This window comes from Cotesia glomerata, linkage group LG4, assembly GCF_020080835.1.
Source record: "Cotesia glomerata isolate CgM1 linkage group LG4, MPM_Cglom_v2.3, whole genome shotgun sequence".
NCBI classification, from domain to species: domain Eukaryota; kingdom Metazoa; phylum Arthropoda; class Insecta; order Hymenoptera; family Braconidae; genus Cotesia; species Cotesia glomerata.
This window is the reverse complement of record NC_058161.1, coordinates 626652-645802: the sequence shown is the minus strand read 5'-3', so window position 1 is coordinate 645802 and position 19151 is coordinate 626652. Positions and strand designations below refer to the sequence as shown.

At 29.4% G+C, this 19151-nt stretch overlaps 3 protein-coding genes and 1 long non-coding RNA gene across 5 annotated transcripts in view; 2 read left to right on the top strand and 2 right to left on the bottom strand.

Moving 5' to 3' along the window:
- LOC123263162 (UBA-like domain-containing protein 2) overlaps window positions 1-3771 on the bottom strand; it is a 6896-nt gene extending 3125 nt beyond the window's left edge. The window contains exon 1 of the mRNA XM_044725709.1: window positions 2859-3771. Within this exon, the coding sequence (XP_044581644.1) occupies window positions 2859-2969 (111 nt within the window). The 5' untranslated portion in view covers window positions 2970-3771. The remainder of the gene's footprint in view (window positions 1-2858) is intronic.
- LOC123263148 (putative 1-phosphatidylinositol 3-phosphate 5-kinase) overlaps window positions 1-9211 on the top strand; it is a 24595-nt gene extending 15384 nt beyond the window's left edge. Inside the window, exons 5-6 of the mRNA XM_044725689.1 lie at window positions 7714-7764; window positions 8458-9211. Coding sequence (XP_044581624.1) covers window positions 7714-7764; window positions 8458-8694 — 288 coding nt within the window. The 3' untranslated portion in view covers window positions 8695-9211. The remainder of the gene's footprint in view (window positions 1-7713; window positions 7765-8457) is intronic.
- On the bottom strand, window positions 5873-11289 carry LOC123263164. Its single transcript, XR_006509108.1, has 3 exons — window positions 11114-11289; window positions 10844-10999; window positions 5873-6110 (listed from the first exon to the last, which is right to left on the bottom strand). It is a non-coding gene; the product is annotated as an uncharacterized LOC123263164 (long non-coding RNA).
- Window positions 10924-19119, top strand: LOC123263151 (endothelin-converting enzyme homolog). 2 transcript variants are annotated; one of them, XM_044725697.1, is made up of 19 exons: window positions 10924-11029; window positions 11746-11856; window positions 12008-12137; window positions 12215-12454; window positions 13275-13344; window positions 13428-13531; window positions 13628-13684; window positions 13766-13823; window positions 13964-14151; window positions 14686-14923; window positions 15134-15377; window positions 15446-15722; window positions 16585-16979; window positions 17081-17190; window positions 17264-17322; window positions 17636-17684; window positions 17743-17929; window positions 18645-18821; window positions 18942-19119. In XM_044725697.1, exons 4-19 carry the CDS (start codon window positions 12403-12405, stop codon window positions 19113-19115), a joined length of 2439 nt encoding a protein of 812 aa, XP_044581632.1. In that variant the 5' UTR covers window positions 10924-11029; window positions 11746-11856; window positions 12008-12137; window positions 12215-12402; the 3' UTR covers window positions 19116-19119. The 2 variants fall into 2 exon arrangements, with proteins under 2 accessions (XP_044581632.1, XP_044581631.1); XM_044725696.1 differs by having other exon boundaries at window positions 11746-11900.
- Window positions 19120-19151: the final 32 nt, after the last annotated feature.

Below are 19151 nucleotides of genomic sequence, written 5' to 3'. Positions count from 1 at the left end.
TTGATAATTGTAACATCGGAATGAGCTTATATCTTTAAAAACATCATTAATTAACAAAATGTAACAATAGTTCCTTAATTCTTAACATTTTTGTAAGTATAAGTCCATTCTGATGTTATACTCATCGAGAGCTTTCATTTGAGTACCCACTTGCATTTTTGATATATTTGTCATATATACATATATATAAATATATAAAATATATGAAAAATGCATGTGGGTACTCAAATGAAAGCTCTTGATGAGTATAACATCAAGATGAGCTTATATTTTCAAAAATACCATTAGTTGACAAGATAGAATGTAATTTCTTAATTATTGACATTTTTTAAAATATAAACTCATTTTGATGTTACACTCATCGAGACCTTTCATTTAAGCATTCACATGCATTTTTGATATATTTGTCATATATACATATATATAAATATATAAAATATATGAAAAATTGATGTGGGTACTCAAATGAAAGCTCTTGATGAGTGTAACATCAGGATGAGCTTATATCTTTAAAAACGTCAATATTTAAGAAAGTACAGTGTAATTAAACAAAAGTCATTATTTAACAAAGCAAAATTTTATTTATTTATATTTCATATTAGTTATTATTATTATTATTATTACGAACTTAAATTTTTTTTTTTTTATAATAATAACAAAATTGAATAATTGTTTGCTGGTTATTAATTAGCCTGAAATAATAAATAAATACGATAAAATATCCATCTAAAACTTATCGTTGGCATGGTTACAGCGGAAAACATAATAATAAAAATTATTAATAACAGCTGCGACAACACTAAATTACAATAACAAAAAAAAATCTCAAGAGGTAATCTCTCACTCGTTGATACGTCATTCGTATGCTATTAAATTTAATTGTTATCATTTCTTCACAGATACTACATTATAATAATAAAAATAAAAATGTAAAATCTGATAGGCGAGGTAGAATATGACATGTGTCAATAATTCTGTTAGACACGTACGGTTGTATCTAATCTGAGCGTGAATTATTGACTCTCGGTTACCAGCAATGCTTGTGTAGTGCTTACACACGAAAGGAAAAGTTTCGCCACTATGCTTCATAAACTGCTACTATGTCTACTTTGTACGTAGCAATAGCAATAGACAGGAAACATTTTGTCAGGATTGGTTGTTCAGTCTCTAGTTAAACGACTTTCGCATTCGCTGCATGTACTTGCTGCTGTACTGCTGCCAATAATCTCTTTGTATAAATAATCCCATATCAGTGATAGCCGAGAATTATCATAACCGGTGGTATTTCAGCTTCCTTTCCTATAATTATTTTAAATTTATATTATATTTTAATTTTAATATATTTCATTAAATAATCGTTTACTTTACTTTACTAGGCAAGTCCTGATTTCAACGCTCACCTCAAATAACCAATTTATATTTATCTTTAGTAGTTATCTTGTAATTACACAAAGTTTAAAAATATTTTTTTCAACAGAAAAATTCAATTTTTTTAATTTATTTTTTTTTCAATGTAAATATTCTTTTAATTACACTGATTGTAAGTTAAAAAAAATATCCTTTGTATTAAAATTTATTGTGTTTATTTTTATCTTTATTGTAAAAAAAAAAAAAATTATTTTCATTAAGTAGTTTTAAATAATTCTTTTATCCGAAAAATATTTTCTTAATTAAAAAATAATTAAATGCTGAATATACAAACCATTATTTGTACTTTTATAAATAATTTATATAATGTTAAAATGCGAGTTTTAATTTTTTATGTAATTTTTTTCCTTATTTAATTTATGAAAAAAAATATTTTAAATCCAATATTTTTTTCTAATATTAAATATTAACAATAAATTATTTTTTTTAAGTAAAAATATACAATAGTCAATAAAAAAAAAAAATCATCCTCAAAATAAATATTAAATAATTTATATTGTTAAAATACAAATGCGCGTTTTAATTTTTTATGTAATTTTTTTCCTTATTTAATTTATGACAAAAAATATTTAAAATCCAATAAATTTTTCCAAGCATATTAAATATTAACAAAAATAATTTTTTTTAAAGTACAAATATAAAATAGTCAGTCAATAAAAAAAAAAAAAAATAAATCATCCTCAAAATAAATATTAAATAATTCATTTATAATGTTAAAAAATATACGCGTTAATTTTTTATGATGTAATTTTTTTCCTTATTTAAATTTATGACAAAAAATACTTAAAAAATCCAATAAATTTTTCTAAGCATATTAAATATTAACAAAAATAATTTTTTTAAAAGTACAAATATAAAATAGTCAGTCAATAATATAATTTAAAAAAAAAAAAAAAAAAAAAAAAAAAAAAAAAAAACATCATCCTCAAAATAAATACTAAATAATTCATAATAGTAAACAAGAAGACGAATAAAAATAAAAATAATGTATTGCTCAATAGCCGAGTGGCACAAAGTAACATTCGGTCATGGGTTACATAAGTTTATCAACACAATCATCAGATCAGGATGTGATGATTATTTTAAAAACATTTGTCAATTTACTAATCATAAATATAAATTACAGCGGACTCAATAAAAGTCCGACTTATTGCCCATCATAATCAATAAATTCTTTTAAATAAAATTACCATGATATCTAAAAAAAACTAAATGAACCCGGATAGGACGGATAGGATGTAATAGTAAGTCGGCCATTTTACAATGGCTTTGTTTACGTGTATGTTGGATGGTAATATTGTAAGGTGCCGCTGGTGAATGCTGATGAATGGAATCTACGCTAAAGCACTACACTGAATTAACTTACAGACCTCCGGTTCTTATTTTAAATTTAAAAATAAAAAAATAAATGAAAATTCATAAAGACTCACCTCAAATTGCCAATGAGCCGCCTGGAGCAATTGTTTGGCTTGTTCTCTGGCACATCCAGCGGCCAGGACAAATTGATTTATCATAACTTGCTCCCTTAGATGGGTATCCATTGTTGTTGTTGATGTTGATGATTATTATTATTATTATTATTATTATTATTATTATTATAATACCGCGGATAATTATTTATGTATAGTTAAATAGTTTATTTTTCGGAGAATTGACTCGGAATAAAACAACACCGCAACAGACTGGTTCTGCTACGGGAAATCATGTACACATCAATGGACGAGGACCGACACAGTTCACTTACACGCTTACACACAAAGAGTATCTCACGTCTCACGCTCGTGGATATATCGAGGATCGAGGGTGATGGTACAACAACATACAACAGAACTCACAGTATCACCAAGCACCAGCACTAGTAAGTATTATAAGTGTGATTGGTTTACTGTAATGCCAACCAACACCGCCAGACTCTGAGAGAGACAGAGAGTCAATATAAACTTTTAATTCCACCTTTATTTATTTTTGTTTTTATCTGAGCCACCGCTGCTTCTTCTTGTTCCTCGAGATATTAAAAATTATTTTTTTTTTTAATTATTGGTATTAAGGTGTTGAAATTATTTTAGGTAATTTTAAGTGTTCGTTTTTAGAGGCTTACTCTCACTCTAGTCAATTCTTGTTTTCAAAACTCAACTCATCGGAAGACAAACTCGGATAAACTTGTAGAGGGGAACTAAACGAAATTACAATGACGTCACTCCGCTCTGCTCTGTGTACTTTACTGAGAACACGCGTGGAACGTGCACACTCCCTTGTGTTTGGAACAGTTCTGTCCGACGGACTCACTCCCTTCACTTTCAGTGTTATTTACTTTTTGTGTTTATATTTATTCATGGCGGGTACCTGTTAACACACAAAAAAAAAAAAATATGAAAATTAATTAAAAAATTTTTTTAACAAATGATTAAAAAAAAAAAACTACACTAAAATTAGTCGACGTTTTTAATTTTTTGATTATTTTTCATTTATTAAATTATAATTAGAAAATATTTAAAAAAAAAAATGCACTTATAGTTTTTCAAGTTTTTCATAAATGAAATTTTTTTTTTTTTATTTTTTTGTAATAATTTTTTCAATAAAAAAAAATTCTTAAATTTTTTAGATGGCTAACTTTAGTATTATAAAAAAAAAATCTAAATTTTTAAAAATTAAAAATGCAATTTGAAAAAATAATTTACAAATTTATTTTAAAAAAATGAAAAAATTATCATTACTAATTTTAATGTCACAAAATAATTACTACTTATTTTGAGTAGCATTAAATGTTTATATATTTTAATTATTTACTTACCTGATAGTTAATTGTTTTTTTTTTTTTTTTTTTTACGTAAAACAAAAGACAAACTAATTTTGTATATTAATACTGTTAATAATTATAATAATTTAAAGTGTGGAAAAATACTTGGCCATCTGGTGGGATTTAATTTGACAGATGGCGCCACTTCCCGGTTAAATTTGAAAAGTTCCAAGTGCGCGGCAAAGATGGCGCTGACGCTGCCTGGCGGAATTATTCAAAAGCGCTTAGAATTATTACTTAGTTACGCAAGAGTTGTCCGAGCGGGTTTATGTACTTTAATTAGATATAAATATTCGTATGTATATTTACTGATATTAAAACTTGCGCAATTTATGGATTTCAACACTAGCATGGAAAATATTTAGATGAAAGTGACAAATACGAAAAATATAATCGGTTATCTATTACTTTTTACACAATTTCTAATTCTAATGCAGTTTACTTGTAATAAGTAAAACCTTTCTAAAAATAATTGGCTAAATAAATATTTCATTATCTTTTTTGTAACTATTTTCAGCAAAAAAATTCATTTTGTTCAACAAATTATTTATAATTTAACGGGCTTTCAGTTATGATTTATTGCCACTTGCATTTTCCGCTATTTAAATTCTTTTAGTTTATTTAATTATCAATGAGTCAGATTTTTATTATAAAAAAAACTGCCTCGAGCTCTAGATTACTGTTACGAGGTGACATCTTTTTAATCTAATAATAGTTATTAATATTTATTAAAGCCAATCCATCAATATAAATTACTAGACATAATTCTCAATCAGCTGTTAGCAAATCCGGCGCCATTAAAATTTTTTTTCACTTCAGAATTACTTTATCTGATTAAATTAAAACTATAATTAATAAAAACTCCAAATAATTTAATTTAAAATTGAGATTATTGCAAAATTCTAAAAAAATTTTCTTCTTTTTGATTGACACTTTAATTAATTTAAAAAATTACCATAAAGGTGATGAAGAAATTTCTATTCCATAATCAATGGGTTAAAACTAGAGGGCAGTACTTAACAATAGCCTTAATTACCTCCAATTAGTCACTATCTCCGCGTATGAGATATAATAAATAAATGAATAACTAATGACTAATTACAGGCGATAACTTTCTTCGTTAAGGCTGATAAATCACCGACGACACTTGTGTGAACAAATGTTATTGTATGTCTGATACAATCTTGAAGAATATCACGTAACATTTCCCTGTGAGGTAACACAATAACCATCAGCAAGTTGCTGGGTAACCTATAATAGAATATGGTTATATCGCAGGTAATTCGTAAAGCAGACAGCACTTTACTACTTACTTGGAAGGAAGAAACGCAACAATGATTGCAGTATTATTTATCATTATTCATTATATGATTATCAGGTGTTGGAACGCTAGCGGATGCAATTATGATGTCTGTATAAAATTCACCCATCCATTTATTTTATTTTCAAGTGTTATTTTTCACATCATCAGGCTTTTAAAATTTTTATTTATTAAATTTTGATTCTTGATCAAGTCCTCCTTAAGGACCATCATAATTAATTAACTACAATAAGTAATAATGATAAAAAATTGTTATTGTAATTGATTCTTCACAACATTACTTTGCAAATTTTTGAAAAATTTGGGCATAAGCGATAAAAATTTTTTATTAATTAAATGATTAGCGCACAATACTTTCTAGATCTAAAAAATGTCCATTTGTCGAGCAACAGATATGGGAATCAAAATAGCCGGAGGGGTCGCTGCTCACTTATTTCGACATCGGCATCCTTGGATTAGAATCTGGAGCGAGTATTCGCCTAATCATTGCACTTATTGCATTTTTCTTTCATTTTACAAGTTTTTCTCCTGATAGCTATTAAACCAAACAAGCAACAGCTAATCCTAAACAAAGTTATTAATTTTAATAATCAAATTCAAAATTTACTTTTTATAGAAGCAACTAAGTGTAACTAGAATTCTCGGTTATTGTTCAGCCGTAGAAGGGTTTTCCATCGGTAGCAATCGGCAAGGTGCCCATATTGCATTCTTTTGTCTAACATAATCCATCAGACCTCCAAAGTACAGTACAGCATAGCCGTAATAACTGACGCGTTACAAAATAATGGGAATCGTTAAACTTTCCAGGTTTTTCGCAACCAAAACAACGACTGTGCGCATTAATATCCAGCTTGGATATTAATGCAATATTACAATAAAACACTCAAGATGATGTTAATAAGCAAGGGGTGTTTTATTCGATTTATAAGCTATTGCGTAAAACTAGTTTGATAAAATATGTTGATATAAAAAACTGGATAATAGTCCTTACAATGTAATAATTGTTAAAATTATAAGGAGGTATCAAATGAATTCTAAAAGGATATTTGGCAATTGCGGATTTATATTCTATTAGAACAATGAAAAATTGTGAAATATAATTATTAAAATATGGTGGAAATATGATGCTGAGATAATTGTAATTATTTATGTTTTAGAAAGTTTTTATATGTTTAATTAAATAATAATAATGATCAAAAATTATTATTATAACAATAAATAAAAAATGAAGCTAATGAAAAGGAAATGAAAAATATGGTATAGAAGTTATGCACCGATGACGAAGAAAATGGGCGAGTCAATCTCTGCAAACACGTAATAACCTAGTCTAGTTGCATGCCTTTTTTTTAAACCATAAAACTCTCGAAATGGCGATAATCGAGTTAAGAGTTGTCGAGATACCCGCTAAAAAAAAAAATCTTAACCGGCCTTATAACTATAAAGTGAATCCATGCCAAGGTACAGGCATCTCCGCTAATGATCGACCTTGCTCTAGGATTTATCTAATGATGACCAAGTTCTAGGGGACATTGATCGGCAAATTAACTAGCAGATCTAAAAATTGCGTAATTTTTACTTTTATATTATTAAATAAAATCTAGACTAAGTAAATCAGCATAAGCATAAGCATAAGTTGCGTGTAAAAACGTTATTTAAATGAGAAATTTTCATTGCAGGAAGTGCTTATGTGTGTGTGTATAGATGTGTAAGTAGACTTGGTCAAGTAGAGTGTTGGTCTATTTGCATGATACCAGTTGTGTGGGCCGGCGTTTTTTGCCAGGGTTGCTAATTAAAAATAATTATTGATACACTTGAGTGGTACCCGAGCAGAAGGGAAGCTATCGTATCGGTGGAGGATAGAAGCAGGCGAATGGTGAAAGGAACCTCCCCTGGTTAGAAACGTTAGATTGTCCAAGTACAACCGATCCCCGCCCGAGTGCCAATCTTGGTTCTGGCTGGGCAGGGCCTCACTATAAAAGCTGACGACGCTAACCCTAAGTCAGGTAGTTCTACCCGTCTTGTCACAAGATACACTAACTATTCCAATATGAAAGTCTTGGTAAGTTAGTTAGTTGTAGAATATATTAATTACATTACAGTAATTAATTCTACAGCCAATTTGCTAATTTTGCATTATATTAACACTGGCTTGAATATTTTCTTCCAGATTGTTTTGTTCGCCGTTGTGGCCGCCGTCGCTGCTTACCCAGGCTGGGAGGTAATTATCATTTTTAATAAATCCATATTTTCCGTTCTCAAAAATACTTTCAAAAATCTGTTTAACAATTAATACTCTTTTCAAAATGAATGCCTATGCATGGTCATATAATGTCATGTGTCTATAAAATGTGTTAATCATCTCGGTCAATCAAAAAGTAACCAATTTATCCATCCAATAATAATTAATCACGCATCTGATCATCACATGGAACCATATTGAGGACATCAGCAAGTACCACCACCTGGCATGTCTCATCTGATATAAAACCAGAGATTTTAGTGCTATTGTTGATTTAAATAGGATCCATGGAGCTACGGCTACCACTCTCATCCGGTAGTCCACCAGCCTCATTACAGCTACCACCAGCCGCACTACAGTTACCATCAACCTCACTACGCCTACCAACACGGCTATCACGACCACGGTTACAAGGTAATCTCAGTCCACTAATAAACCGGTCGGATAATTCGACCAAGTGGAGCAAAGTCGTAAAACAAATAGACGATGGATAATCATGTCATAAAATGATAATTTTCTAACTGGAGGACTTTCACCGAGTTTATCTAACCATTTTATAGATACCATGGCGTTAATTAATGCCTGTCATTAGTTAGCATATCATTTAATCATGAACAACTTTCGTAAGCTATCAAGCATAAATTAATAAAATTTTATTAACTTATTTTGCAGCACCACCACGCTCACCATGTTGACGCCATCCACGTTCCCCAACCCCACCCAATCCCACCACTCCACCCTGAACCACTCAAGTTGAAGGTTCATCCCCATGTCACCAGAATCCATTACGACCACCCCAAGGTCCACCACCCACATCTCATTGGCCACGAAGTCCAACACCACGAACCCGAAATCAAATTCGTCAAACACGAAGTCCACCACGAACACCACGGACACGGATGGGCTTAAGCTGATCCCAGCCACGTTACCGAGCGATAACCATCTGGTTCGACGGACAGTCCAGTCACAGCATCCCATCTTCATCAATAAATACTCAAATCTCATCGTCACAGTGATACCAAAGCCGCATTGTAATTAAGACAGTACTGCCAGCCTTAATCGATCTTCAGTCGTCTAACTATGGCTAGTCAACGTCATCTGGCTGCACCCTGCACCTCTTTTGATAAAATAGCGGCGTAAATATTTATTAATTATTGGATTACTCGAAAATCTTAAACTGTGATATGGACTACTCGAAGAACCAGGACCAAGGCTACTTAACGTATAAATAAAGTCCCCCTGCATCTTATTTAAAATTTAAAATTGTGCGGCATGTGATATCAAAATGGATATAACTTCACCGTTATTTTATTTTACATTATATATATTTCTATCCTGTCAATACTTTTGTAAAACCAACATTTCATTCAGGACTTTGAATCTATTTATTTTTCAATAAATGCTCATTTATATGTCTTGTGATAAATAATGTCTTATTATTCCTCATATCAACCCTTTTTCTTTCTTATTCATTTTAATTAAAATCTGTTCAATAGAACAATTAATTATTTTTATAACAAGTGTGTTCCCTATTTAAAAATACTGATTGAAAATAATTAAAAAACATTAAATTCAATTTTTTTTAATCAATTCTTTTGTTTGTACATATAGATATACAGTTTGCATATAGAGTGATCACTTTTCAATTCTTTTTAATGGCTTTCCGCCTTTATTAATCCGCAAAAATTACCCACTTCAAAATTTCTCATACAACAATTCTTACCAGAATTGCCTTGTTTGAAAATATTGATTGAAAAAAATTTTAAATGATGAAATTCGAATTCTTTTCAATAATTTCAATTCTTTTGTTTGTACACCGAAAAACAAATTAACTTGATTCAAGAGAAAAATTCTCAAAAAAAGAATATAATTTTGAAGAGGGTAATTGTCTTGCATCAAGATGAAAAATTCTTGAATCAAGTAAAATTTCCTTAAATCAATAATCTTTCTACTCAAATCAAGGATATTAAGTTTTTTAAAATTCGGCTGCTCAATTTTAAAACACAGTAACTGCAAAATTTTTATACCTGATTTTTTTTTAGTATTGCTGCATTTCTTATAACTTTTAGATCATAATTTCAAGTGTTTTTTCTTAAAAATATTCATATTCAAGTATTTTCTATTCATAAATTAAATTTTTTATCAATTTGGCGCGCAAACTTTTTTTTAATAAGAAAAATTTTTTAAAATCTTAAAATTGTCAGTTACTGTGATTTGAAATTGAGTAGCCGAATTGTATATTTGATTCAAGAACATTTTTTGTCTATATATAGACATACAGTTTGCATATAAAGTGACCACTTATTAATTCTTTTGAATCAGTATTCTTGACCAGAATTGGTAACGCGTTGATTAGTATTAGTTCAGTTGCCATTAGGTTGGGATGAATTTAAATTCTGCATTCATCCCTGATTAAGAAATCTAATTTTAAATTATTTAAAATCATCTGATTTGAATACATCTTAATATCTCTAATTCCGAATCAGAAATACCAAGTGTTTTGCTTTAAATTGTAATCTCCAGTTTGACAGTAGGTATACCTAGGTCCCTTAACAGGCGAGACCATCTTTTTCTCGCTTTGCTCTCACGGAGTTCAACGGAACTATCTCTGTCGCGCTCCCAACAGCAGAGCAATTGCAGTTTCGATTGGTTTCACGAAACGAATGAAATTTTTGAAAAAAACGCTTTGTGGTGAAATAGTTTATTAAATTATCTATTATCTCTAAAAACGTTTTTTCAAAATTTCCATTCGTTTCGCTAAGCCGATTGAAACTGCAATCACTGGTCTCGGCTGTTAAGATTATAGCGTTGGAGACAAACCAAGGCATTGACTATATTTCTAATGATTTTGTTTTGGAATCTTTTAAATATTTAGGATTGATATATCAACCCTAAAATATAACTAATATTTCTATCAAATTAAAATGTCAATATGACAAAAATAACAGAAATAACTAGCATAATTATGATTAAATAATAAGAAGAAATATATATATATATCCATCATATTATATAATATGATATGATATGACAAACCATAAATAATACAAACGCTTACATGCAGCTAATAGATAACTCGCAGCAAACAATCAATCGCGTGTCGTCAGGGAAACCGACTGTCCAAACAGTAGCATCGCACGGGATATTAACCTCATCATTCTTTCTCGCCGAGTATAATCGCGATCTTCAGCTCGTGGAAGCGTAAGCGTGATTCCTGACCCCCGTTAAAAAAAAAAAAAAACATGTCAGTCTTCCATTAGTATTATAAAAATATAAAACGCTATTAGACTTTTGTAACAAAGGACGAAAAATCAATTACGGATTATACCTTTCACACTGTTGTTTTTTACGTTCTTGTTATTGTTGTAAATATTTAAAAACCAAGCCAATGACATGCGTACACACTGCAATTAAGGGCATTCTTAGGCCTCTTACTTTGTTATTATTATAAATGTTAACTGTTTAAATAATTAGAGCTCTAGTTAAATTAAAACTAGGTTAAACTTGGTGGAAAAAATTTTTGCTTACCGGTTTTGGCTCACAGAGGCGTTGAGCTCGAATTTTTAGCGCCAAATAAATAATAATAAAGTTAGCCGACATTTTTGATTTTTTTATTTTGCTTAATTTATTAAATTATAACTAAAAAATATTTTTTAAAAATTGCACTTGTAGTTTTTGAAGTTTTTAACGAATGAAAAATTTTTTTCTAATAATTTTTTAATTAAAAAAATCATAAAAATTTTTAAATGTCGGCTAGCTTTATTTTAAATATTTTCATGCCAAATAATTAATTAAAATTTTTGTTTTCTTTCTTCAGCATCAGAGGCGCTGCAACTACAGTTTAAATTTTGAATTGCGCTACAGCTGTTCTCTTTTTTTTTTTAAACTGTCATTTTGAATTTTATAAATAAATATTTAACAATTAATTGATTAATTATTGTAAAATTTTTTGTTTTTCAGAAACTGTCCCACGCAAAAACAAATTGGAAAGTAATTTACAAAACAACTTTACAAGAAAAGAAGAAAAAAAGATGACATGCTATAATCTACAATCGACTCTACTCGTACCAGGTAGTATCTTGATAAGCTGGATTTATAAATACATAACTATAACTGTAAGTATATATAACTATAAATACATGAAAAGTTCAACGTTATTTCTTCTTTCCATGTAATCCATAATATTTTATGTTTTTTGCTGTTAAATAACTACAAACTGAAGATTTCGCAATAATTTGACGGCTCGAAATCATTAATTCGTAATTGTATTAACTTTTATGCCGCTTACTTTCTCCTGGTAGCTCATACAGTTATTACTTCTCATTCTACTCACCACCAGCTAAGAAGTTTAAGTAAGCGATGGTTACTTTGTTATTACTTTAATTACAATTGATATTTATTATTTACGTAACCTATATTCCATCAATAGTATGTTTTCTAAAAATAAATAAATAATAAAAATCTTAAATAAAAAACAAGTAACGGGACTTACAAGAAGTTGATTAAGCATGGAACTGGAAAGTGGCTGGAAGCTAGTTATCGCATGTAAAAGAGCATCGGAACCGGTGGAAATCGCGTTCACTCGGACACTCTGTTGTCCTACACGCGGTTATTCTTATGTGTCGTCAGTTCGATCCGGTCAGTGGGACAATAAGCATGAACAAGCCGCGTAAGTTAATACTTTTTATATACTTATGTTAATGTCGTAGCTTTTAAATGGAAATTAATTTACCAGATATTTGGTAATTTTTTTAATAAATAAATTATAGCAAAAAAAAATGAAGAAAAAAAATTGACGTGTAGAAATTTAAAAAAATAAAAAATACAATTTTTTAGAAATAATTTTTTTGTTAAAAAAAAATTAAAAAAAGGTCAAGTGACTTTGAAAATTAAGTTAGCCGACATCTAAAAATTTTTAGATTTTTTTTTCTTAAAAAAAATTTTATTTGCAAAAAACTTGAAAAACTGTAAGTACAATTTTTAAAAAATATTTTTTAGTTCTAATTTAATAGTTAAAAAAAAATAAAAATAAAAAATGTCGGCTAACTTTAATGTCGTAGCTTTTAAATGGAAATTAATTTACCAGATATTTGATAATTTTTTTAATAAACAAATTATAGCAAAAAAAAAAATGAGGAAAAAAATTGACATGTAGAAATTTTAAAAAATAAAAAATGCAATTTTTTTGAAAAAAAAAAATTAAAAAAAAGTCAAGTGACTTGGAAAATTAAGTTGGACATCTAAAAATTTTTAAATTTTTTTTTTCTTAAAAAAACTAAAAAAAAAAATTTTATTTGCAAAAAACTTGAAAAACTGTAAGTGCAATTTTTAAAAAATATTTTTTTTTCTAATTTTTTCAATAAAAAAATAATAAAAAAATAAAAAACATTGGCTAACTTTAATGTCGTAGCTTTTAAAAACTTTTTATTAATATTTATCTCTTGATTTTTTCACAATAATTAATTTCTTCTTCTGTAACTTTGTTACAGATGATGAACCCGTGGTATTTAGTGTCGAGAGCACAACAAATTTAGTTCCTGTTAAATCACGGGAAACTTAGTAAGTATGCTCTTGATCGATTGGATTTATTAATAAAATATGAGAGCCTAAGTACACCTGACTTTCATTACTATTTAATTTAGTTTCAAAAAAAAGAAAACAAGTAACAGGTCTGGATTTATACTGTTTGCTCTGTCATTGCTGGTAATTGGTTTGCTGGCGGGTCTGCTGGCAATTGGAGTTCTTTGTAAGTAATCAATCTAATATATTTCAAATACAACATTATCTTTGTCTATTATTGTCATAATCGATCTACTAACGGGAAAATTTATCGATTTGACAGATTTGCATGTCAAGCGCAGTCTTACGTTATGTGATTCCGAGGAGTGTATTCGCACGGGTAATAATATCACTGTGTTACTCTACTTATTTTAAGTATATTTATATTGATATGACATAATTTGTTTTCTATTTACAATAGCGGCCAGTTTTAAAGAATCTATGGACACTACTATAGACCCATGCGAGGATTTCTATCAGTGAGTACAAGCAAATGCTTTATTAATGGATTCAAATTGTTGGATATAAGTTATATCGTAATGAGAGTCTTCAATTATGCGAATAGGTTCAAGGTGCCCTCATAAACTTGACTGTAAATAATTAAATTTTTATTTTAAAGGTATACTTGTGGAAGGTGGTCGGAAAATCATCCTACTTCTCAGCCAGACAAGCTCAATTCTTGGTTCCACGAGAGAAGTCAGAAGATTAAATGGAAGATCAGAGATTTGTTGAGCAATAATTTTACCGGAAAAGTTCCCTGGGCTGTTAAACAAGCTAAAGTTTTATATAATAGTTGCCTTGACAATGGTGAGATTTAGATAGGTGAAAAATTTTGACTCTGGAACCTAAACTCCCTCAGAGCCATTCAGTATATGACCTTTTATCTCGTGAACTATTGACATTTTTAAAGATATGAGCTCATTCTGATGTTACACTCATCAAGACCTTTCATTTGAGTACCCACATCAATTTTTCATATATTTTATATATATATATATGAAAAATATATCAAAAATGCATGTGGGTACTCAAATAAAAGCTCTTGATAAGTGTAATTTCAGGATGAGCTTATATCTTTAAAATATATATTATATATATGTATATATGAAAAATATATCAAAAATGCATGTGGGTACTCAAATGAAAACTCTTGATGAGTGCAACATCGGGATGAGCTTATATCTTTAAAAACGTCAATAGTTAAAAAAGTACAGTGCAATTTAACAAAACTCATTATTTAATAAATCAGAATTTCATTTATTTATAGTTCACATTTAATAACAAAGAAATAATTTAAAGTCATAATTTAATGTTGCTAATTAAAAATCCGACCTCTTGCAGCTGCGCTGGACACTCTAGGGCTATCGCCAATGCTAAGTTTACTAGAAGACTTGGGTTTATCTCGGGTACCTCCAGCCATGGGCCACAAGTCTGAAGATTTTGTGAAAGTAGCGGCAAGAGTGAGAAGAATACTGGGAGAAGAAATCTTCATTGGGTTTGATGTGATTCCTGACCCGCTTAACAGCAGGAGGAATATTATTTTGCTCGACGTACCAAGCTCGTCGGGTCCTTTGCCTCTGTATGATTTTCTAATACTTTCTTGCAAATTTCTGTTTAAAAATATTCATTGAAAAAATTTTTTTTTAATCATTTCAATTGATTTTAATTTTTCAGTATATATTTATAGATATAATTTGCATAAAACGAATTATTTTAATTTTTTTTCAATGAATATTTTTAAAGAAGGAAAGTTAGATTTTATTACTTCAATAAAATTTTAATTTTACAGAAATGAAGTTATAAAAAACCGATTGAAGAGTGTGAAAGCAGACAAAGCTAAACGAAGTGAAGACTCTGGTTCGGCAGAACAAAGAAGTTCTAATGAGAAGAGTTACGCGATAGCTGTCATCAAGGAGTTGATGGCTAACGGCACGCAAGACTCTTGTGATGAAGATAAAATTTCTGAGGAACTGGATACAGTTGTTGAGGATGTTGTTGATTCTATTTTCGAGTTAGATGATTTATTGAGACTTGTAAGTATTAATTTTTATCAAGAAGAAATTTGTTTTATTTATATTCACAATTTTATTGGATTTTTTAGATGTATGGAGTGGAAGATAATGATACATTGTCGGAAGAAGATATTAAAGATGAAAATTATATGTGGGTTGATAATCTTCAAGTTATAACAGATGAATTTATAAAATCAGAGAACAAATCTTTGGAGCCTAAGAAGATATGGCGAGTGTATTTGGAGGAATTGTTCAAGGATATTGATGATTTGGATCTGGATAATAAGGACAAAATTCTTGTAGTCAATATTGATTACTTCAAAGAGTTGGCGTTTTTGCTGAGCTCCGTTGAAGAAGAAACGATAGGTAAAATTTTTTACTAGATAGATGATTAAGAAATGACCTTGTATCTTGTGAAATATTGACATTTTTTAAAATATAAGCTCATCCTGATGTTACACTCATGAAGACCTTTCATTTGAGTACCCACATCAATTTTTCATATATTTTATATATTTATATATATTATATATATGTATATATGAAAAATATATCAAAAATGCATGTAGGTACTCAAATGAAAGGTCTCGATTAGTGTAACATCAAAATGAGTTAATACCTTAAAAAATGTTAATAATTAAGAAATGACCTTGTATTTCGTGAACTATTCACATTTTTTAAGATATGAGCTCATCTCTATGTTACACTCATCGAGACCTTTCATTTGAGTACCCACATTAATTTTTCATATATTTTATATATTTATATATATTATATATATGTATATATGAAAAATATATCAAAAATGCATGTGGGTACTCAAATGAAAGGTCTCGATGAGTGTAACATCAAAATAAGTTAATACCTTAAAAAATGTCAATAATTAACAAATGACCTTATATTTCGTGAACTATGGACATTTTTAATGATATAAGCTCATCTCTATGTTACACTCATCGAGACCTTTCATTTGAGTACCCACATGCATTTTTCATATATTTATATATATTATATATATGTATATTTGAAAAATATATGAAAAATGCATGTGGGTACTCAAATGAAAGCTCTTGATGAGTGTAGCATCGGGATGAGCTTATATCTTTAAAAACGTCAATATTTAAGAAAGTACAGTGCAAAAAAATGCATATATATTTAATTTCCTAATACTCTACTCACAGTATAAATTTTTTATTAAATAAGTAATTAAAAAATTAATATTTTGTAGAAACAATCGTGTGGTGGATCGTCGTAGATCTAGTAGTACCTTACTCATCAAGGAACCTCAGGAACATTTGGTACGATTACATCGACAATCTGTTAGACGTCGAAGTTTCTTACGATCCGCCGTCCTTGTACTGCGCGGGAGTAGTCAATGACATGATGGGCATGGCAGTGTCATGGCTGTATGTCGATCGAGGATTCCACAACATAACTGCTCCGAATGTGATCGAAATGCTGGAGCACATCAGAGCTGCCTTCCGCGATATCGTCATGAGATCTCGCTGGATCGACAATAAAACTCGCCTGGGAATCTTGGACAAGTCCAACAGAATGGCTTACGTAATCGGGTACCCCGAGTGGCTCTTTCGGGAGCACGATCTCAATAAATACTACGAGGGGGTAAGATTAATTGCGCAAGATTTATTTAAACTTTTTTAGTTTCGAAACACTGTAATAATAATTATAATTAATCACGTAATAATTTTGTTTTTATATTTTAGATAGAGCTGAAGAAAGAACAGTATTTGAAAAATATCTTGTCCGTCATCCACGTGATGACTGACACGGAGTTGAAGTCTCTTCATGTTAAGAATCACACCCACGAGCATCAGTGAGTGTCTCAGTATATAAATAAAGAAAGTACTCGAGTATAATAATAATAATAATAATAAAAAATTTTTTAGATGGGATTTGGATCCAACTGATGTTAATGCAGTGTATACATTCATGACCAACCATATAAGTATGTTTAATTAATTTTTATTAATTATAATTAGAGTTAAAATATGATACTGAAATTTAGAGACATTTGGTAAGTTTAAAAAATTTTTTTAAGAAATAAATTATGGCAAAAAAAATTTATTTAAAAAAATTTTCATAGTTAGAGGCTTTAAAAAATTATAAATGCAATTTTTAAAAAATAATTTTTTAAATAGTTTTTAAATAAAAATGATATAAATTCAATTTTTAAATAAAAATTATCAAGTGTCTGGAAATTTTAATTTCATGTTAAAATTTATTTTATTAAATTAAAAATTATTATTTTACGGACGCAGCTCTACCTGCGGCTATTTTACAATTTCCTTTCTACAAACTCGGCTTGGAGTAAGCAAAAAAGTAAAATAAAAAATAAATATTATTAATTTAGTGATTTTACTTTCAGAGCGCTGAATTATGGAGCCATAGGAACGATTTTGGGGCACGAGCTGACCCACGGTTTTGATAATGACGGAAGACATTATGACAGTCAAGGAAATTTGAGGCAGTGGTGGAGCAATGAGACTATTTTTGAATACTCCAGCAAGACAGATTGTTTTGTTAAACATTACGAAGGATACTACGAGAAAGATGTAATTAATTTCAAGTTTTTACTCTATCTCTAGACACATAATTAATAAATGACCTTGTATCTTGTGAAATATTGACATATTTTAAGATATAAGCTCATCCTGATGTTACACTCATCGAGACCTTTCATTTGAGTACCCACATCAATTTTTCATATATTTAATATATTTATATGTATTATATATATGTATATATGAAAAATATATCAAAAATGCATGTGGGTACTCAAATGAAAGCTCTTAGTGAGTGTAACACCGGGATGAGCTTATATCTTAAAAAATGTTAATAATTAAGAAATGACCTTGTATTTCGTGAACTATTAACATTTTTAAATATATAAGCTCATCTCGATGTTATACTCATCGAGATCTTTCATTTGAGTACCCACATCAATTTTTTATATATTTTATATATTTATATATATCATATGCATGTATGAAAAATATATAAAAAATGCATGTGGGCACTCAAATGAAAGCTCTTGATGAGTATAACATCGGGATGAGCTTATATCGTTATAAATGTCAATAGTTAAGAAAGTACAGTACAATTTAACAAAAGTCATTATATAATTAGCCAAATTTTATTTATTATAGTTCGCAATTCTCGGCACATAGTGACTGCAGATTGACTAGTTTTTTTTTTTTAAATAAAAAAGCTAATTTAATTTTAATAAATTTTTAAATGAAGAATAATAAATCCATACTATTTTTGCAGATCGACCAATACATTGATGGAGTGCTAACTCTGAACGAGAACATCGCCGATAACGGAGGTCTCCACGAGGCAGTGCTAGCTTATAGAAGATGGAAGGCGCATCACGGGCAAGAGCCTTACTTACCCGGTTTCACGTATTTGTCCCACGAGCAATTGCTATTCCTCGGATTTGCTCACGTTAGTAACTTATATTTATTGTATTTACATTTATTGCGTTGGCTAATTAATATTCTTTGGACTAGTCCATCCGAAAGTCAAGGATAGTCGATAAAATATGTAATTTTTGTAAAAAAACAGCTATGGTGTGAGGATTACTCTCCAAAGTCCTTGAAATGGATGCTACGAGACTCACATTCTCCGGGCCACGTAAGACTCAAAGCCGTATTGACAAATTCCAAAGAGTTTAGCGATGCTTGGAAGTGTCCCGTCGGTTCGCCAATGAATCCGCTTGAGAAATGTCGGGTATGGTGACCAATTAAATGTCACCGTTTTGTCCGTGTGAGTTTA

Coding starts and splice junctions, on each gene's coding strand:
- LOC123263151 (XM_044725697.1), top strand. CDS start 12,403: ATGTGTCGTCAGTTCGATCCGGTCAGTGGGACAATAAGCATGAACAAG. Junction 13,345..13,427: donor GTTAAATCACGGGAAACTTA/GTAAGTATGCTC, acceptor TATTTAATTTAG/TTTCAAAAAAAAGAAAACAA. Junction 17,323..17,635: donor ATTCATGACCAACCATATAA/GTATGTTTAATT, acceptor TTACGGACGCAG/CTCTACCTGCGGCTATTTTA.